At 46.4% G+C, this 22,798-nt stretch overlaps 1 protein-coding gene across 1 annotated transcript in view; it reads right to left on the bottom strand.

Annotated features, from left to right (window-relative positions):
* Positions 1 to 19,413, bottom strand: part of LOC144480044 (transmembrane protease serine 3-like) — a 63,748-nt gene extending 44,335 nt beyond the window's left edge. Inside the window, exon 1 of the mRNA XM_078199206.1 lies at positions 19,274 to 19,413. Within this exon, the coding sequence (XP_078055332.1) occupies positions 19,274 to 19,288 (15 nt within the window). The 5' untranslated portion in view covers positions 19,289 to 19,413. The remainder of the gene's footprint in view (positions 1 to 19,273) is intronic.
* Between the last annotated feature and the right edge of the window lie 3,385 nt (positions 19,414 to 22,798).

Below are 22,798 nucleotides of genomic sequence, written 5' to 3'. Positions count from 1 at the left end.
GGAAGGGTGTTTTTCAGAATGGGGATCTGTAGCTAGTGGTGCTCCACAGGGATCAGTTCTGGGACCTCTGTTGTTTGTAGTATATATAAATGATCTGGAGGAAAATATGGGTGGTCTGATTAGTAAGTTTGCGGGTGACACGAAGATTGGCGGAGTTGCTAATAGTGCCGGGGATTGTCAGAAGATACAACAGGATATAGATTGAAGACTTGGGCACCGAAATGGCAGATAGAGTTTAATCTGGACAAATGCGGGGTGATGCATTTTGGAGGATCAAATTTAGGTGGGAATTATACTGTAAATGGCAGAACCCTTAAGAACATTAACATCGACCAGGGCATTGAGTATAGGAGTTGGGAAATCATGTTGCAGCTATATAAAACCTTGGTTAGGTTGCATTTGGAGTACTGCATGCAGTTCTGGTCACCACACTACCAGAAGGATGTGGAAGCTTTGGAGAGAGTGCAAAGAAGGTTTACCAGGATGTAGCCTGGTTTCGAAGGTGTTGACAATGAGGAGAGGTTGAATAAAGTAGGATTGTTTTCACTGGAAAGACGGAGGCTGAGGGGAGACCAGATAGAGGTCTACAGAATTATGAGGGGCATAGACAGGGTGGATAGTCAGGCTTTTTTCCAAGGGTGGAAGTGTCAATTACAAGGGGGCACAGGTTCAAGGTGAGGGGGGAAAGTTTAAAGGAGATGTGCAGGGGAAGTTTTTTATGCAGAGTGTGGTGGGTGCCTGGAATGCGCTGCCAGAGGAGGTGGTGGAAGCAGGCACATTAGCAACATTTAAGAGGCATCTGGATGGGTTCATGAATAGGGAAGGAATAGAGGGATACAGACTGAGTAAGGGCAGAAGGTTTTTAAAAAAAATTTAGTTCAAGCATCATGATAGGGCTTAGAGGACTGAAGGGCCTGTTCTGTGCTGTAATTTTCCTTGTTCTTTGTGATGATTTGCAGGCAACATTTTCAATGCAAATGTTATTTGCAAATTACAATGAGTGAGGAACATTCGACAAGTTCAGTAATACTGATGATAGAAAGTGTGTCAAAGGACAAAGAACAAAGAACAATACAGCACAGGAACAGGCCCTTCGGCCCTCCAAGCCCGCGCCGCTCCCCGGTCCAGGATTGAATCCTGAATCCAGGATCCCCGCCCAATTTTCCAGCCTATCTACATCCTAATATCCTATCCACCGAGCTGTCCCTCACAGCTACGATGCTTTGTTCATCACAACCTGTTAACTCACCCCCACCCCCCCATTCCAGACCATGTGATCTCCAGGGAGAGGCGAAAACCCAGAGTGAAAACCCCAGGGCCAATATGGGGGAAAAAATCTGGGAAATTCCTCTCCGAGCCCCTGAGGCGATCGAAACGAGTCGAGGAGATCACACTGGCCCTGATCAGAAAATGCTTCCCAACCCTATTCATTTCCACTTCTGCTTTACGAACACCATCTGAATTCCCTGCCCCCGAGACAGGTTCCCAACTATCCGCAGTCTCACTCTGTACTGGCACCAGCAAGATGACCATAGAATGAAGCCTTGAAACGAGAAACAGTTAGCCCGCGCCGCTCCCTGGTCCAAACTAGACCACTCTTTTGTATCCCTCCATTCCCACTCCGTTCATATAGCTGTCTAGATAAGTCTTAAACGTTCCCAGTGTGTCCGCCTCCACCACCTTGCCCGGCAACACATTCCAGGCCCCCACGACCCTCTGTGTAAAATATGTCCTTCTGATATCTGTGTTAAACCTCCCCCCCTTCACCTTGAACCTATGACCCCTCGTGAACGTCACCACCGACCCGGGGAAAAGCTTCCCACCGTTCACCCTATCTATGCCTTTCATAATTTTATACACCTCTATTAAGTCTCCCCTCATCCTCCGTCTTTCCAAGGAGAACAACCCCAGTTTCCCCAATCTCTCCTCATAACCAAGCCCCTCCATACCAGGTGTCGTTACAAGATTTTACCTATGATGATGTTATTGATGATTTCGTGAAGAAAACTTATCTAAATTGCCATGAATTGCAAACAGCTGATGAAGCAAGAAAATCTTTTAAAAATCGCCCCTCTTCCATATTCTCTTGTCCAAAATCCTGTTTTTGAAATGGGAGCACCACTTGCTGGTCTAATATCATGGCGGTCACCATTCCCTATTGCTCTTAACACTGGCCTTCAGAAAGAACAGTATCCTGCCAGACAATCGCCAGCAAAGGCCATTGATATTAGACGTGGACTCACTGGACTCCACTTGATTGGAGTAATTGCTCCTGCGCTGGACTTTTTCTGGCTCATTCTGTCCTGCACTGACCTGTGCTGTGCTGCATTGGCTGACTTCTCCATCTTGTTGCTCATTGGCCAGTTCCATGTTGCCTGCCTCAAGACACATATATTGCAACATTGCCCATCTTTACCAAAGATGGCCCAAAAATGTTCAATTTAGGTGGATTGACCATGCTAAATTGCCCCTTAGTGTCCAAAGATGTGTAGGCTAGATGGATTAGCCACGGTAAATGTGTGGGGTTACAGGAATAGCGCAGGAGAGAGAGCCTGGGTAACATGCGCTGTTAGAGAGCCAGTGCAGGCTTGATGGGCCAAATGGCCTTTTCCGCACTGTAGAGATTCTATGATTCTGTGACATCATCATGCTGACAACAGGTAGGCTTGGATTTCAGTTCATTAATTACAGGCACATTTTCATAAGTTGAAAAGCACTAAAGCAGTTAAGTAGTGATTTTTCATTTATGTATTTTTTTTGTATTTTTGCGGCTTACATTATGGATTTGAATTCATCGATTACAGGCTTGTTTCATAAGTTACAAAGCACTGAAGCAGCGATTTGTGTACATGTACTTTTTTGGGTTCATGTGGCCTGCGTTATGGATTTGAATTCGTCAATTACAGGCTTGTCTTCATAAGTTAAAAAGCACTGAAGCACTGATTTATGATTTATATGCTTTTCTGTATTTTTGTGGCTTGGATGGTGTGAGCCGATGGTGGGCAGGGTCAGGAGGACAATGATGTCACTTGGGGCGGGACTTGACATAATTTGCGGTAGGAACTGATGTCATTTTGGGCGGGGCTTTATGTCAACAGAGATGGAGGATTGGGGGAACAGGGTGCGATGCCATCAGGTGCCACGGCATAGAGGCCCCCCAGAAGTATTAGTCTATCTCTGCTGACATCAGTCATAGACTTTATCTGATCATTATGAGAGCTTGCTGTGTGAAAACTGGCTGCTGTATTTCCTACATCACACCATTATAAAGTAAAGTTTATTTATCAGTCACAGGTAGGCACACTGCAATGAAGTTACTGTGAAAATCCCCTAGTCACCACACTCTGGTGCCTGTTCGGGTACACTGAGGGAGCATTTAGCACGGCCAATTCACCTAACTTGCACATCTTTGAACTGTGGGGGGAAAACCAGAGCACCCGAAGGAAACCCACGCAGACACGGGGAGAATGTGCAAACTCCACACAGACAGTGACCCAAGCCGGGAATCGAACACAGGTCCCTGGCGCTGTGAGGCAGCAGTGCTGACCACTGGGCCACCATGCCGCCCTGTAAAGTTCTTCACTGGTGGTGAAGCATTTTAGGCCCAATATAAATGCGAATCTTTTGCTTTGAAAATAAGCCACACAAGCTGTGATAAATTGTAATGAAGAAATGTCTCTCTCAATTTTGACCCAAGGGGTCAAGGGATCTTACAGTCTCAAAAAATAGCTTAATGAAACATGACATAATTCGGATATTAATCAGAAATTCACTCAGTCAACTGCGTGTATTGATTCACTAAGTGACATGTATCGGAAGCTTGCTGTAGTATGTTAATTCATTCTAAATTCCGTCTATGAAAGGGTAGTGTAGGATTCCAGTAAACTAACCACCACATAGCTAATTGAAATTCTGAGTGATAAATAGGAGAATGAAAATTAGACACCATTGGTGACCAAGCAATCTTGATTCTCATATTCACAAGGTGTGTGCATGTCAAATTTAGCTTGAAGTACATACAGGTGAAAAATATTTACCTAGATTGTGCAAGAGGAATTTTGTACAAAAATGAGTTGGCTAAAACAGTGTTGCCATGGCAACATCCGTGGCTAGCAATTCATTTCTATTGGATGATTCTGATCTGGGTAAGAATGAGGAGGTGGGAACCAGTTAGTACAAGTTGGGATTTGATGGTTGTTGGAACTATCAACTGTCCTGGGTTTGACCCGATGACACATTGGGTTAATCAAGCTCCTCGAATGTTTATTTTATATTTCATTGTTCAGGTGTCTGGCATCCACCATTTTGAATACGGCCCCCGATAGCGTAGGCAACTCACACAGTTATTAATCAGCCAAGGTGCAGTCTGTGGCAGTTCTGCCTCTAAGCCCAAAGGTCGTGAGATCAAATATCAGCCCAAAAATCTAGGTTGACGAATTAATGCGAAGTCCAGTTTATTGAATGAGATATTAAACCATGAAGGAACTCATGGCGCTATTTTGAGGATGACTTCTACCTGATGTCCCGGCTAATATTGATCCCTCAACCAACATCACCTTAACCGAACATCGATCTCCTCACTGTTGGTGGTGGCTTGCTGCAAAGTGGCTGCCACGTTTCACTGCATTGTGATAGTTTCAGAGGTAAAACACCTGTGCATGTCGAAGACACAACCTAAATGTGAGTTCTTCCTTTCTATTCCTCCTGGAGTTGAACTTCTGACACTATGGCCGGAATTATCCAGCACCTGTCAAGCCATTGAAATTTGCAGCGGGACTGGAAGATCCTGCTGGCAGGAAGAGTTGGAAAATTCCGGCTAATGTCTTCTCCATCACAAAATTACACGCACTTCCTCCTCCCTATCATCTCCCGCCCCAGCTGTGGAAACATTCAACCTGTGCCATTTACCATCTCAAGCGACGATTCTTCAATTATTTGGATAAGGGATAAGAGGCAGAATGGATGGAGATAAATGGATGTTTTCTAGAGAAGTATGTTCAAAGTTCAGATGGACAGATTTTTAATCAGTAAGGGAATGAAGGGTTATGGGGATAAGGTGGGAAAGTGGAGTTGAGGATTATCACATCAGATCAGTCAGGATCTCATTGAATGGCAGAGCAGCCTGGATTGCCCAAATGGCCAACTTCTACTCCTACATCTTATGGTTTTATGATCCCATGGACACCCCTGACCCTCCCCCTCTGCAAGCTGGACATCCCACTCTATGTAAAAAAACAAACAAGAATTTGAAATTATATAGAACCTTTCACAATTTCAGGCTACCCCAGAGCATTTTTCAGTTAATTAAGTAGTGTTGTCATGTATGAAACACAGCACAGTGGCACAGTGGTTAGCACTGCTGCCTCACAACGCCAGGGACCCGGGTTCGATTCCGGTGACTGTCTGTGTGGAGTTTGTACATAATCCACATGTCTGCGTGGGTTTTCTCCGGGTGCTCCGGTTTCCTCCCACAGTCCAAAGATGTGCGGGTCAGGTTGATCGGCCATGGTAAAATTAACCCTAGTGTCAGGGGGATTAGCAGGGTAAATATGAGGGATTATGGGAATAGGGCCTGGTGGGATTGTGGTCAGTGCAGACTTGATGGGCCAGATGACCTCCTTCTGCACTGTAGGATTCTATGATTCTAATGAAATGCAGCAGCTATTGCAAGATCCCAGAAACAGCACTGTGATGATGACCAGACCATCTCCTTTATGAAAAGATGTTGATCTAGGAATAAATATTGACCAAGACATTGTGGAGAACTCTCTCCTTCCGAATCTAGCTGCTCTTCTTCAGCCCATCCAATGAGATCTTTTACCTCCTCTTGGAAGGCAGCCAGGGTCCCAGTTTAACAACACACAAAAGATGGCACCTCTGACAGTGCACGCACTTGGTACTCAATACCACACTCGGAATATCAGCCTGAATTACAGGAATGGGACTTGAACTCTCTTGACTTTGGGGGGGGCATTACCAACTGAGTTCAACTCACAGGATATTGGAACAGAGGGCTTGGGAGCAGGAATACGTCATTCAGCCCTTCAAGCTTGCTCCGCCATTCAATAAGGTCATGGCAGATTGGATTGTGGTCTCAACTCCACCCTCCTGTCTGCCCTCCATAACCCTTGCCTCCCTTGTTCATCTAAAATCTATCTCAGACTTCAATGAATTCAATGATCCAGTCTCCGCTGTTTCACTCCACAGACTAATGACCCTCTGAGAGACAAAAAAATCCTCTTCTCCATTCTGAAAGGGAGACCTCTTATACTTTCATTGTGCCCCGCCCAGTCCAACGCCAGCATCTCCATCCCCTGGTTCTCGTATCTGACGCAAGTGGAAACATCCTCCGGGTAGCCACCCTGTCTAGTCGCCTCAGGATCTCATATGTTTCAATAAAATCGCCTCTTGTTCTTCTAAACTCCAATGGGTATAGGTCCAACCTGGTCAACCCTTCTGCTTAAGAATGAATCAAGTGAATCTGAACTGTTTCTGACACAATTATATCCTTTTTCAAATCCATTGCTCATTACCAGATCTAGAATAGCCTGCTGTCTGGTTGGTGCTAAAACGCACTGCTTTAAGAAATTGCCCTCAATACACTCTGTGAACTTTCCAAGCCACTTTTGTCAATCTGATTTGCGAATTCTACATGTAGATTAAAGTCACCCATAATTATTACCAGGGTTATTATCAGAGTTCACTGCTAAACCTACAACAACAATAATTCGAAGAGCTTAGCCTTCCTTGGGTGTTTACACATTCAGTTCCAAAATAGAAACCCTACAGTGCAGAAGGAGGCCATTCGGCCCATCGAGTCTGCACTGACAACAATCCCACCTAAGGCCCTATCCCCACAACCCCCACACATTTACCCCAACTAATCCCTCTAACCTCCCAGGACACTAAGTGGCAATTTATCACGGCCAAACAACCTAAGCCACAAATTTTTGAGCTGAGGGAGGACACCGGAGCACCCGGAGGAAACCCATGCAGACACGGGGAGAACGTGCAAACTCCACACAGACAGTGATCCGAGGCTGGGGATCGAACCTGGTGTCCGTGGAGCTGGGAGGCAGCAGTGCTAACCACTGTGCCACCGTGCCGCCCACAACAGCTGCTGAGAAAAGTTCCAGTGAAGCGTGTGCAGCTGGCTGAGGTCACGGGGGGGCAGCAGTTGCCTTTCAGTTCATGAGTTTTGTTACCTCAAGTATAAAGTTTCCAGAAATATTAAGGTACATAGAAACTCACAATCGCTGATATTTGACCAGGGAGTTCAAACTCTCTTGGGAGACTTAACTTGGCAACAGCAATGTCAAACACAGCAGAACAGTGACAAACAATTCACCACCCAACACGTATTGATGACCTTTCTGTCCAAACTGTGGAAATTTACAATGAACTCTCGTTGCGTCTATAACCATTGTCTCAAATTGCCAATTCAAAGGGACACACCCTACCGTGTCTATCAGAGTTGATGCACACATACTTTAGTAATATACATGGCCATCTCACAGCTTATCATTGTATAAATACACACTTGCTATGTGGATTCTCCCAGAGAGGCCTGGAATCTCCAAAGAATGAAATCTCCAGGATGTGTTTTCGGGGAAGTGGGGTGGGGGGGGGGGGCAGAATCATTGGCGGGGGGGGGGGGGGGGGCGGTGGTTGAAACAATGATTGAGATTGGGATAATGAAAGATCATAGAATAGAATCCATAGAATCCCTACGGCGCAGAAAGAGGCCATTCGGCCCATCGAGTCTGCACGGACCACAATCCCACCCCAGGCACAAGATGTTGGATTGACAGTTAATATTCATCCAATGAGGTAACAAGGAGTTTCTATTTGGGTTAGAAAACGAGACGCTATATGAGGGTTGATGAGTTTGGTGACCAATGGCGGTGGGAGGGTTGGGGGGGAATTCATGGAATAAAGCCCCCCTGGAATAACCTCACCCAGAGTGTGCTTTACTAATTAATAGAGAAACTGACCATACTCCTTGTGCTAAATTTTACAAGCCCCCCCCCCCACCCCCCCTTGTAAAACGGGATGTGCACCTATCTCCCACCTTCCCTCCACCCCTGAGCTCACCCAATAAGATGGGGGGCTGGTGGTCTGCTGATTGACACTCATCTGCCATATTCAAGTGAACAATGAAGGGTCAATTAGGCTTGTTGACCCTCACAATGTCCTGCCCACGCCCTAAAACGTTTGGTGTGGACATCAGGCAGGAACTGATTTTTTTACGTGAGGTACTTAAAAGGCAGGAAGGAAACGGGGGGGGGGGGGGGAGGGGGGTCATTCTTTGGGGGCTGCTCATTGCTGATTGTGGAGTGCCCCCCTCCCCTGAGACTGAACCCTCCCTTTTCTCCTATCTGCTGCCCCCCTTAAAGCCACCCACTCCATCCCGCATTGTCCCTCCTCCTAAACTACCCAAACCCTCCCAGCCCAAGACGCCAAGATCTGCCCTGGGGAACCAAGGTCGTGGCCCCTCCTCTCTCCTGCAGTTCCAGTAGCTGCCAGACTCCTTCCTGGGCTGATGGAGGTTCTGGCCAATTGGATTGGTCAACAGCTCCGAGGGGTGGCGATCCCACTCCAACCCCATTGGTCTGCTCCGCAGTGCTTCATAGCTGCACATCGACTCCAGGCTGATGAGGCTTCTGGGAAGGGTGTGCTTTATGCCTTCTCCTCCACCGCCCCGCTCCACCCCCAACCCGGCCCGCCCCCCGATCCCATATTAATCCACCCCTTATGTTTGAATGGGGTGGCACGGTGGCACAGTAGTTAGCACTGCTGCCTCACAGCGCCAGCGACCCAGGTTCGATTCCGGCCTTGGGTGACTGTCTGTATGGAGTTTGCACATTCTCCCTGTGTCTGCATGGGTTTCCTCCGGGTGCTCCGGTTTCCTCCCATAGTCCAAAGATGTGTAGGTTAGGTTGACTCGCCTTGCAAAATTGCCCCTTAGTGTCCATGGATGTGTAGGTTAGTGGGGTAAATATTTGGGGTTATGGGGATAGGGTCTGGGTAGGATACTCTATCAGAGAGTCGGTGCAGACTCGATGGGCTGAATAGCCTCCTTCTGCACTGCAGGAGTCTAAAAGACAGCATTCAGGCAACAATCTGCTTTTACAGTATATAGCGCCTCTCATACAGTTAAACCTCCGACGGTTCTTCACAAATAAAAACGCAACCGCATACGGAGATATCAGAACAGGCGACCAAAAGCTTGGTCAAAGAGTTTGTTTTTAAGGAGCATCTTAAAGTAGGTGAGTGAATCAGAGGGGGAGAGGGTCAAGGAGGGAATTCTAGATCTTAGACCCGAGGCAGCTGAAGGCACGGCCACCAATGTTGGAGCGCAGGAAATCAGGAATATAAATTGGTCAGAATTGGACGGACACTAAGTTGTTGGAAGCTTGTAGGGTTGGAGTTATAGATATCAGGAGAGGCAAGGAGACATGACTTCTGCTGCCTGAAGTCTCTCCTTAAATCTGCATGCTTTAATTCTGTCTCCTACTTGAAGATGATACCAAGTGCCTGCCCCTTTGACCAAACCTTGACTTACCTGTGTTAACATCTCGTGATGTGGCTGAGTGTTAAATTTTGTTTGATAACAATCCTGTGATGTGCCATGTGATGTTTTACTATTTCTAGGTGTTATGTAAATGTTGTTCATTGACTGTCTCCTCATGAGTACAAAGCAGGTTCTAACAGCTTTTACAAATTTCCTCTGGGGTTGGTGGGTATTTGGGATCTTGGTATAGGACAAAGATTCTTGTGGATATCATTAAAAACATTGGCACGATGGCACAGTGGTTAGCGCTCCTGCCTCACAGCGCCAGGGACCCGGGGTCGATTCCAGCCTTGGGTCACTGTCTGTGTGGAGTTTGCACATTCTCCCCGTATCTGCGTGGGTTTCCTCTGGGTGCTCCGGTTTCCTCCCACAGTCCAAAGATGTGCAGGTTAGGTGGATCAGCTGTGCTAAATTGCCCCTTCGTTTCCAAAGATGTGTAGGTTCGGGGGATTAGTTGAGTAAATACATGGGGTTATGGGGAGAGGGCCATGTCGGAGTCGGTGTAGACTCGATGGGCTGAATGGGCTCCTTCTGCACTGTAGGGATTCTATGATCTTTTGCACTGATACATCACTAATGATCCAATCTGCCAGAAAACATGGACTGATGTGGTTTGGAGTGGACTATATGGTACTTATGACACACAAACAGCTCCAAAGGTTCATACTAGTATTTATGTTCCACCCTCTTCATCTCACCCAACAACATACCCTTCTTATCCTTGATCAGGCTTTATATACCTTTATATACAAAGATGCGCCTTGTCTCAACCACTCCTTATGACAGTGAGTTCCACGTTTTTAACACTCCTGAGTAAAGAGGTTTCTCCTGAATTTCCCATTGGATTTATCAGTAACAATCTCCCACAAGTGTGAATATTCGCTCCAAGTCTACCCCCTCAAACCTTTTCATAATCTTAAAGACGTGTGTGGGGTTACAGGGATTGGACGGGAAAGAGGGCCTGGGTAAGATAATCTGTCAGAGAGGCGGTGCTTACTTGATGGGCCAAATGGCCTCCTTCTGCACTGGAGGGATTCTATAACCTTTGTGGATAAAATACAATTGTTTAGCAATTTCTCCGCGCAAGCAATAAGGTAAAGTCGCCATAGTCGCAGGTGACCATAGGCTGTTTTCCCCTTTGAGAAGGAGAGTTGACTGGTGATAATTTAACCTGAGAGTCACCACACCTCAGGCAAGGGGCAAGGTTGAGAAGGCGGGGCCTTCATAAATAACTGTATCCAAATCCCATGTGCCCATCCGGTTCCCATAATCCTTTACTTTCCTTTACCTTTAACCATCTATCCAACCTGTTGTTAAATGGCAACATGGTTTCTGCTTCAGCCACTGACTGCTTGTGAAAGCCCTTGTCAGAAGTTGTCACCACAGTCCCTGGACAGTGAGACCTGGACTATCTATCAACGATATACAAGAGCGTTGGAGAAATTCCATCAGCAATGCCTCTACCCCATCTTCTGGATTCAATGGGAGGCATGATGTGGAGATGCCGGCGTTGGACTGGGGTAAACACAGTAAGAAGTTTAACAACACCAGGTTAAAGTCCAACAGGTTTATTTGGTAGCAAAAGCCACACAAGCTTTCGGAGCCTTAAGCCCCTTCTCACCTGAAGAAGGGGCTTAAAGGCTCCGAAAGCTTGTGGTTTTTGCTACCAAATAAACCTATTGGACTTTAACCTGGTGTTGTTGAACTTCTTACTCTTTCAATGGGAGGACCATTGAACAAACACTGGAAATGGATAGTGGGGACCAATTGGATAGTTCTTTCAAAAAGCCAGCACAGGCACAAAGGGCTGAATGGCCTTTCCTGAAAAACGTCATTCAACAATTCTATAAAGCTGAGTTTTGTATACCCCGTCAATCAAAGGATAGTTATTTCTTTTTTTTAAAAATGAAAATGTATCATCCACATTTGCTGACATTGAATGTCCTCTGCCACGTATTTGTACGTTCCAACGAATCAATAACTCTTTTGTTTCTCAGAATTATTTACGAGGTCTCCCACTTTGGTTTCATTTACTAATTGGGAGACTACTCCCTTTGGCTCAGTATCTAAATCCTTGATGTAAGCAGTGAACAGAGGTGGTTTCAGACTGAACTCCGTGGGATCCAGCTTGCAACCACCCTGAGATACTTCTCAAAACTCCAATTTTCTGACAAAGGGTTGCACTGACTCGAAACGTTGGCTCTATTCTCTCTCCACAGATACTATCAGACCTGCTGAGATTTTCCGGCATTTTCCGTTTGTGTTTCAGACCCCAGCATCCGCAGTATTTTGCTTTCAATCCAATTTTCTTTCTTCCCTGCGAACCAGCTTTCAATCCAAATTTCTACCCTCCCTTAATTCAGTATCCCTGAATGGAACCACAATTACACTCGTTAGGCAGCAGTTTGGTTTGGGGAGTCCGTAGGAGGCGATTCAAACTAAGGGAATGCTGCAATGCCTGTAACCTCTCCCAAATACTGTGGTGTTCAACGCCGTCATAAATTCTGCATGCTCAGTTTGAGCACTGGAAGGAAGTTAATAGCACAGTAACAAGGAAAAGTCCGAGAGGCAACAGAGTTGTGTTACTCCAATCCTCCCAACACACACTTAGATCTCCCTCCATGCAAAATACACAAGACCTATAGAATCCATAGAATCCTACACGCAGAAGGAGGCCATTTGGCCCATCGTGTCTGCACCGACCACAATCCCACCCAGAGCCTTATCTACCACGCAAACCAGCCTCCCATCCATTGACTCTGTCTACACTTCCCGCTGCCTCGGCAAAGCAGCCAGCATAATTAAGGACCCCACGCACCCCGGACATTCTGTCTTCCACCTTCTTCTGTCGGGATAAAGATACAAAAGTCTGAGGTTACGTACCAGCCGACTGCAGAACAGCTTCTTCCCTGCTGCCGTCAGACCTTTGAATGGACCTACCTCCCATTAAGTTGATCTTTCCCTACACCCTAGCTATGACTGTAACACTACATTCTGCACTCTCTCCTTTCCTTCTTTATGAACGGTATGCTTTGTCTTTATAGCACGCAATAAACAATACTTTTCACTGTATGTTAATACATGTGACAACAATAAGTCAAACGAAACCCACGCAGTGTACAAACTCTGCTCAGAGACCCAAGCCGGGAATTGAACCCAGATCCCTGGCACTGTGAGGCATGGTACATTGGGGAAACTATGCAGACGCTGCGACAACGGATGAATGAACACCGCTCGACAATCACCAGGCAAGACTGTTCTCTTCCTGTTGGGGAGCACTTCAGCGGTCACGGGCATTCGGCCTCTGATATTCGGGTAAGCGTTCTCCAAGGCGGCCTTCGCGACACACGACAGCGCAGAGTCGCGGAGCAGAAACTGATAGCCAGGTTCCGCACACACAAGGACGGCCTCAACCGGGATATTGGGTTTATGTCACACTATTTCACATAAATATTTCTGCTTTTTTCCTCCTGAGTCTTTATCATGCGATCCTAGAATCAGAATTTATGTCACACTATTTGTAACTCCCACAGTTGCGTGGACCTGCAGAGTTTCACTGGCTGTCTTGTCTGGAGACAATACACATCTTTTTAGCCTGTCTTGATGCTCTCTCCACTCCCATTGTTTTGTTTCTTAAAGACTGGATTAGTTGTAAGTATTCGCATTCCAACCATTATTCATGTAAATTGAGTCTGTGTCTTATAAGTTCTGTTTGTGAACAGAATTCCCACTCACCTGAAGAAGGGGCTCAGAGCCTCGAAAGCTTGTGTGGCTTTTGCTACCAAATAAACCTGTTGGACTTTAACCTGGTGTTGTTAAACTTCTTACTGTGTTTACCCCAGTCCAACGCCGGCATCTCCACATCATGACTGTGAGGCAGCAGTGCTAACCACTGTACCACCCAATGACCTGTATTATTATATCACCTTGAACTATCTCAGGATCTTGCAAAGCACTATGTGGCCAACTAAGTACTTCTAAAATGGATTCGCTCTTCCAATGTTAAGAAACATTGCAAACAAGCTGTGCACAGCAAGCTGCCACAAATAGCAACATGGTCCTGAACGAATCATTAGCTTTTCAGTGAAGCTGGTGAATGTCCTGGAGACGGTGCAGATCCCAAAACACACCATGGTTATTTTTGTATCCACCTGAGGGCAAACAGAGCCTCAGTTTAATGTCAGTTAAAGAAATACTGCACCTCTGACACTGCAGCACTCCATTGGAAGTATCAGTCTCTCAGCTCCGCATTGGAGTATCAGCCTAAATTATACACGCAATCTCAGGAGCAGGAATTGAACCCACGACCTTCAAGCCCAGTGGTAAGCATGCTGCCACTGGGCCACAGCTGAGGTCTTGGGGAAGTGTATAGAAGTGTACCTGTTTAGGTACGAACAAAGCTATGGGTTCCTGGAAATCACACACCTATTAAATAAGGAATGCAGTGAACTGCCAGAAAACCTAAAATCTCCACACCACATCAAACACCAATTACCTTAAATACCACAGGGAGGGGAGGTGTCACTGGGCTAACGACCCAGCATAGTGCTCTAGGAACCTGGGTTCAAATCCCACCACGGCTGATGCTGAAGTTTGATTCCAATAAAAATCTGGAGTTAAAAGTCTAAGGATGGCCATGAAACATTGTTCTTTTATAAATTATTAATTTTATAAACTTCTATCAGGTCGCCCCCTCAGCCTCCGTCTTTCCAGGGAGAACAATCCCAGTTTATTCAATCTCTCCTAACTAATACCCTCCATACCAGGCAACATCCTGGTAAACCTTGTCTATACACCCTCCAAAGCCTCCACGTCCTTCTGGTAGTGTGGCGACCAGAATTAGACATGGGATTCCAAATGTGGCCTAACCAACGTTTTATATGAGTGTAATATAATTTGCTAACTTTTATGCTCAGTGCCCCGGCTGATGAAGGCAAGCATGTCACATGCCATCCCCCACCCTAACCCCCATAATCCTGCGCATTTACCATAGCTAATCCACCTAACCAGCACATCTTTGGACTGTGGGAGGAAACCGGAGCACCCGGAGGAAACCCACACAGACACAGGGAGAACAGACAGTGATCCGGAATGGAACCCGGGTTCCTGGCGCTGTGAGGCAGCAGTGTGAGGCAGCAGTGCTAACCACTGTGCCACCTTAGAACATAGAACATTACAGCGCAGTACAGGCCCTTCGGCCCTCGATGTTGCGCCGACCAGTGAAACCAATCTAAAGCCCATCTAACCTACACTATTCCAATATCATCCATATGCTTATCCAATGACCATTTAAATGCCCTTAATGTTGGCGAGTCCACTACTGCTGCAGGCCGGGCATTCCACGCCCTTACCACTCTCTGAGTGAAGAACCTACCTCTGACATCTGTCCTATATCTATCAGCCCTCAATTTAAAGCTATGTCCCCTCGTGCTAGCCATCACCATCCGAGGAAAAAGGCTCTCACTATCCACCCTATCTAATCCTCTGATCATCTTGTATGCCTCTATTAAGTCACCTCTTAACCTTCTTCTCTCTAACGAAAACAACCTTAAGTCCCTCAGCCTTTCCTCATAAGACCTTCCCACCATACCAGGCAACATCCTAGTAAATCTCCTCTGCACCCTTTCCAATGCATCCACATCCTTCCTATAATGCGGTGACCAGAACTGTACGCAATACTCCAAGTGCGGCCGCACCAGAGTTTTGTACAGCTGCAACATGACCTCCTGGCCCCGAAACTGAACCCCTCTACCAATAAAAGCTAACACTCCGTACGCCTTCTTAACAACCCTATCAACCTGGGTGCCAACTTTCAGGGATCTATGCACCTTGTCTGGCCTACACGTGACTCCAGATTTGACTCTTAAATGCCACTCAGTTAAAGGGCAATTAGGGATGGGTAATAAATGCTGGCCCAAATTCCATGAATGAATTTTTTGAGTCACCAGCAGATTGGCATGTCCTGCAGAACATTCCAGCAAACACCTGCTCATTTACCAGAAATGCAGCGATCTTGGAAAATTCTGTCCTTTTCACCTCCCCCACCGCCCTCCCCCCCAGCACAATAACCTTCTACAGTAACATCAAAATTAGAATCTCTGGTTTTGAGACAATTTCTTCTTTCACTGCCCTCACTTTTCAAACTAGTTTTGTCCGCTTGAAGGGTTGTAGATAGTAACTTCACGCTACAATGCCTCGGGCCCTGACTGTTGAGAAGGTTGCATTCCATTCCAGATAATAATGAGGAACACACCAGGAATGAGGTGTACGAGACAAGCCACTATCCTGCAATATCCGAGTCATCCCAATCCACGTAACCCTCTCCATACCTACAACCCACAGAGGCCTCAGTGCTCACGCAATGGGGTGCCATTGAAAATCCAGAGCTTGAGGCTCAGGCAGTCAATGGTGGAACGACTGCACTTAGTCTGATGTTGGGGGGTCTTCATATCTAGTCACATGCACTTTTATCATCTTATTGAGTGGCTGAACTGACTCGATGGGCTGAATGGTCTCTTGCTCCTGTGTCAAATCCGTTTGAACGGAAATGTCATTCTTGCAGGGTGAAGTCCCACACCAGGAGTTGAACATCAAACTCACAGCGGACATCCCCGTGCCACACTGACAGAGTACTGCAGTGCTGGATTTTGATTTGATTTGATTTATTATTGTTGTATGTATTAGCATACAGTGAAAAGTATTGTTTCTTGCGCACTATACAGACAAAGCATACCGTTCATAGAGAAGGAAATGAGAGAGTGCAGAATGTAGTGTTGCAGTTATAGCTAGGGTGTAGAGAAAGATCAACTTAATATGAGGTAGGCCCATTCAAAAGTCTGATGGCAGCAGGGAAGAAGCTGTTCTTGAGTCGGTTGGTACGTGATCCCAGACTTTCGTATCTTTTTCCAACGGAAGAAGGTGGAAGAGAGAATGTCCGGGGTGCGTGGGGTCCTTAATTATGCTAGCTGCTTTGCCGAGGCAGCAGAAAGTGTAGACAGAGTCAATGGATGGGAGGCTGGTTTGCGTGATGGATTGGGCTACATTCACAACCTTTTGTAGTTTCTTGTGGTCTTGGGCAGAGCCGGAGCCAGACCAAGCTGTGATACAGCTTGGGAGGTTCCAACTTTCGGATGGGATGTTAATGTGAAGATCCGTCGGCCCTCTCAGGTGGAGGTAAAAGAACCCATGACATTGATTGAAAGAAGAGCAGGAGAGTCAATGTTTTGGCCAATATTTATCCCTCAGTTAGTCTGTCGTGATAACATTGCTGAGGTAGGAGTCTGTTGCTGTGTTTCATACAACAGTGACTATACTTCAAATATAGTACTTAATGAGCTGTACAGCACTTTGAGATGTCCTGTGGGTTGTCAAAGGTGTAAAGACTTGCTTTTCTTCCTTTTTAATCAAAGTTTTCCAGGCTGTGAAGGAAGATTCAGTGGGTGGCACGGTAGTTAGCACTGCTGTCTCACAGCGCCAGGGACGTGGGTTCAATTCCAGCCTCGGGTCACTGTGGAGTTTGTACATTCTTCCCGTATCTGCAAGGGTTTCCTCCGGTTTCCTCCCACACCCCAAAGATGTGCCAGTTAGGCGGATTGGCCATGCTAAATTGCCACTTAGTGTCTCAAGATGTGTAGGTTAGATGGACTAGCCATGGTAAATGTGTGGGGTTATGGGCATAGGGCAGGGGAGAGGGCCTGTGTAAGACGCTTTCTCAGAGAGTCAGTGCAGACTTGATGGGCCGAATGGTCTCTTCTGCACTGTAGGGATTCTAAGTTAAAGTTTATTTATTAGTCACAAGTGAGGTTTACATTAACACCGCAATGAAGTTACTATGAAATTCCCCTAGTCGCCACGCTCCGGCGTCTGTTCGGGTCAATGCACCCTAACCAGCACGTCTTTTAGACTGTGGGGGGAAACCGGAGCACCCGGAGGAAACCCACGGGGGAGAACATGCAAACTCCACACAGACAGTGACCCAAACCGGGAATCGAACCCGGGTCCCTGGCGCTGTGAGGCAGCAGTGCTAACCACTGTGCTACCGTGCCGCCCCGCTAATCACTGTGCCACCGTGCCGCCCCGCTAACCACTGTGCTACCGTGCCGCCCCGCTAACCACTGTGCTACCGTGCCGCCCCGCTAACCACTGTGCCACCGTGCCGCCCCGCTAACCACTGTGCCACCATGCTGCCCTATGATGAGACTGACGGCAGGTTTACAGATCTGACTCAGATTGAGAGACAGCTGTTCCACCACATTTAAAAAGTTTGAGGTTTACAAGTTGTGATGTTCCCCAGGGTCAGGCAATCAATGCTCAACAATGACTTTATATTTTGCAAACGTATAAATCTAAGGCCTGTGGGTGATCAACTTTGATTTTTGCCAAAATGTCACAAATTCCCCTGAAGTCTCGAGAAGTTTTGGGGTAAATTTCGACCTCTCTCATGTCAGCTTGGTTGATTCTTTGTTTTATCCCCTGGGATTGGGTGTCAGGAAACAGACTGTCTCGCGACGTTAATTTCTAACTCCTCTCCCCCACCCCAATCTGTCAGAAAGCGAGGCAGAAAGATTCAGGGAGGGGTTTAAATGGAACAGGGCAACTGGACACGCCTTCACCAACATGGATTCCATTTTAATTTGTAGTCAACATGGACGCAGACCTCAAGCCAGTGGGTTCCTCATTAAATGTAAAGTCATTGGGAAGCCATTTGGGGAGGCGATGGCCTAGTGGTATTATCGCTAGACTATTAACCTAGAAACTCAGCTAATGTTCTGGGGACCCTGGTTCGAATCCCGCCTCAGCAGATGGTGGAATTTGAATTCAATAAAAAATATCTGGAATTAAGAATCAACTGATGACCGTGAAACCATTGTCGATTGTCGGAAAAACCCATCTGGTTCACTAATGTCCTTTAGGGAAGGAGATCTGCCATCATTACCCAGTCTGGCCTCCATGTGACTCCAGAGCCACAGCAATGTGGTCGACTCTCAATTGTCCTCGGTCAACTAGGGGTGGGCAATAAAGTCTGAGGTCACGTACCAACCGACTCAAGAACAGCTTCTTCCCTGATGCCATCAAACTTTTGAATGGACCTACCTCGCACTAAGTTGATCTTTCTCTACACCCTAGCTATGACTGTAACGTTACATTCTGCACTCTCTCCTTCGCTATGAACGACATGCATTAGTATAGCGCGCAAGGAACAATACTTTTCATTGTATACTAATACATGTGACAAAAATAAATCGAATCAATCAAAACACTGGCGAGCCAGCGACGCCCATGTCCCCCGAATGAATTAAATGAAATTGGGCCCATTCCACTATTTTAAATTAAGGTCCAAGCAAGGGTGGGGGGGGGTGAGGTATACTTCCTCGTGTACAATCGCTCCCACCCTCACAGACCTTCTTGCAAGTATAATCTTTCCGCAGTACACAGACCCTGTCCCATGTACAAATGCTGTCCCGTGTGAGTGTCACATTTAGGCGCCACACGCCTGTTTTAATGAGCAACGGAAGATTGACTTACTGCTTGTAAGGGACAACCTGTCAATGAACTCCCATATTCAGAAATCATAAATGTCAAAACCTCACTCAGTTTTTGCAGCACAGAGCATCACTTAATTGTTTCTTTAAAATCAGCACCGGGTGCGATCCCAAGTTTCCTGTGGATTAGACACCAAATCAAGCGAAAGACACCTACTGAGAATGAAGTCATTGCTGAAGTCCTGAGATTGAGCTGCCTTGTAAACGTGGAGGAAGGGTTTCAGAGCAAGTCCCGACACCTGGAATACCTCACTGCCCTCTGAATGCTTCACTTGAAACTCAGGGACTGCAGTGAACACTCTGTTGAACAGCCGACTGTCAGTACACTGTGCGTAAGAAGCTCTCCTGGGTTTCAGCTGGAAATCAAAGTTGATGAACTAGTTTGACATGAAAAGTTTTGCCTTTGTGTGGTGTGCATCCTGCCACGCCTATTAACTATCCACCTGTGAGTGGCTACGCCGATGAGGAAATAATTAACCTGCACATTGAAGTTTTAACAGATACTTAAAGTGATAACAACAGCTTGTAGACAGCTTGTATTTATATTGCACCTTCAGTGGAGTAATATCCCGAGGCATTTCACAGGAGCATTATCTGCCAGAATCTGACAATGAAAATCATTAGGACAGATGATGAGAGAGGTTTTAAAAGGGCATCTCAAATGAGGAGTGAGGAGTAGCGAGGTGGAGAGGTTTAGGGAGGGAATTCAAGAGGTTAAGACCTCAGCAGCTGAAGGTATGGCCACCCAATGGGCTGCGGTGATAAGTTTAAGTTTAAAGTTTATTTATTACTGTCACAAGTAGGCTTACATTAACACTGCAATGAAGTTACTGTGAAAATTCCCTTGTCGCCACACTCCAGCGCCTGTTCAGGTACACTGAGGGAGAATTTAGCACTGCCAATCCACCTAACCAGCATGTCTTTCAGACTGTGGGAGGAAACCGGAGCACCCGGAGGAAACCCACGCAGACACGGGGAGAACGTGCAAACTCCACACAGACAGTGACCCAACCTGGGAATTGAACCTAGGTCCCTGGCGCTGTGGGGCAGCAGTGCTAACCACTGTGCCACTGTGCTGCCTCTGCACACAGCCCGGCGACAATGACATCAGCTAAGGCTGTGAGCTACAGACAACATGATTGTGAAAAAACTCTTAAAGGTACACTAACGTCACACCTCCAATGCAAATACTATTTCTATAAATGTGGAGCTCAAAACTTCACACAATATTCCAGATGTGGTCTCACCAAAACCCTGTCCAATTGTGGCAGGATTTCTTTATTCCTGTTCTCCAAACTTCTTGCAATAAAGTCTAATAAATTGCATGGATCATTAATGTGAACAGAAATACTTGTTCCTCTGAGTCAGGACTGATCTACCGGGTGGGGTGATGTGGACGATGTTTGGGAGAGGAGGACAAAAATGACATTGAAATGATAGTTCAAAAAAGTCAAAGATATTTTTCTAAATCGCAAATCATTAGTGGCAGTTGTGGGAGAAGAATTTTTATTTTTAATTCATTCATGGGACATGGACGTTGCTGGCTGGCCAACATTAAAGGTACACTAACGTCACACCTCCAATGCAAATACTATTTCTATAAATGTGGAGCTCAAAACTTCACACAATATTCCAGATGTGGTCTCACCAAAAGCAGCACGGTAGCACAGTGGTTAGCACTGCTGCTTCACAGCTCCAGGGTCCCGGGTTCGATTCCCGGCTCGGGTCACTGTCTGTGTGGAGTTTGCACATTCTCCTCGTGTCTGCGTGGGTTTCCTCCGGGTGCTCCGGTTTCCTCCCACAGTCCAAAGATGTGCGGGTTAGGTTGATTGGCCAGGTTAAAAAATTGCCCCTTAGAGTCCTGGGATGTCTAGGTTAGAGGGATTAGCGGGTAAAATATGTGGGGGTAGGGCCTGGGTGGGATTGTGGTCGGTGCAGACTCGATGGGCCGAATGGCCTCCGTCTGCACTGTAGGGTTTCTATGATTTCTATGATTTATTGATGTGGAGATGCCGGCGTTGGACTGGGGGAAACACAGTAAGAAGTTTAACAACAGGTTAAAGTAATAAACCTGTTGGACTTTAACCTGGTGTTGTTAAACTGTGATAAACCTGTTGGACTTTAACCTGGTGTTGTTAAACTTCTTACAGCATCTATTGCCCATCCCTAGTTGCCCTTGCTGTGGCTCTGGAGTCACATGTAGGCCAGACCAGGTAAAGACGGCAGATTTCCTTCCCTAAAGGGCATTAGTGAACCAGATGGGCGTTTCCGACAATTGACAATGGTTTCATGGTCATCAGTAGATTCTTAATTCCAGATTTATTTTTTTAAATTGAATTTGGATTCCACCAACTGCCGTGGCGAGATTTGAACCCAGGTCCCCAGAACATTAGTTGAGTTTCTGGATTAATAGTCTAGCGATGATACCACTAGGCCACTGCCTCCCCTTGGTTGTCATGATGTGGACACAGATGCCATCGACTCACGTGAGAACACCATCCACCAGGTACACGGTACATACTCTTGCAATTCGGCCAACGTTGTCTACCTGATACGCTGCAAGAAAGGATGTCCCGAGGCATGGTACATTGGGGAAACTATGCAGACGCTGCGACAACGGATGAATGAACACCGCTCGACAATCACCAGGCAAGACTGTTCTCTTCCTGTTGGGGAGCACTTCAGCGGTCACGGGCATTCGGCCTCTGATATTCGGGTAAGCGTTCTCCAAGGCGGCCTTCGTGACACACGACAGCGCAGAGTCGCTGAGCAGAAACTGATAGCCAAGTTCCGCACACACGAGGACGGCCTCAACCGAGATATTGGGTTCATGTCACACTATTTGTAACTCCCACAGTTGCGTGGACCTGCAGAGTTTCACTGGCTGTCTTGTCTGGAGACAATACACATCTTTTTAGCCTGTCTTGATGCTCTCTCCATTCACATTGTTTTGTTTCTTAAAGACTTGATTAGTTGTAAGTATTCGCATTCCAACCATTATTCATGTAAATTGAGTCTGTGTCTTTATAAGCTCTGTTTGTGACCAGAATTTCCACTCACCTGAAGAAGGGGCTTAGAGCTCCGAAAGCTTGTGTGGCTTTTGCTACCAAATAAACCTGTTGGACTTTAACCTGGTGTTGTTAAAACTCTTACTGTGTTCACCCCAGTCCAACGCCGGCATCTCCACATCATGACCCTGGGCAGCACACATGGAGAGGAGCACGGAGAGACCCAGAAAGATTGCTAGAAAAATCCACAAGTCTAAGGCTAGTGACGGACACCGGGTGAGTTAGGTAGACTCTTAAATAAACCAAATGAATGCAGCAGGTAAAGACGTTGACGTAAGTTCAATACACTATTATTGAATAAAAGCAAATTGCTGCGGATGTTGGAATCTGAAACCAAAAGAGAAAATGCTGGAAAATCTCAGCAGGTCTGGCAGTATCTGTAAGGAGAGAAAAGAGCTGATGTTTCGAGTCCAGCTGACCCTTTATCAAAGCTTTAGCACAGTGGTTAGCAGTGCTGCCTTAGTGCAGTAAGTCTACTTGCGACATTAATAAATAAACTTTTTAAACTTCCTCTACTACCGAATCTGTGTTTAATATTCTGACTATTACTGATGCTGTGTTCAGTACATTACCACCGAACATTGTTCAATATATTATCATTGAATCTGTGATCA

Source organism: Mustelus asterias, chromosome 27, assembly GCF_964213995.1.
Source record: "Mustelus asterias chromosome 27, sMusAst1.hap1.1, whole genome shotgun sequence".
NCBI lineage: Eukaryota > Metazoa > Chordata > Chondrichthyes > Carcharhiniformes > Triakidae > Mustelus > Mustelus asterias.
The sequence above is the reverse complement of the archived record's forward strand: the minus strand, read 5'-3'. Positions and strand labels throughout refer to the sequence as shown.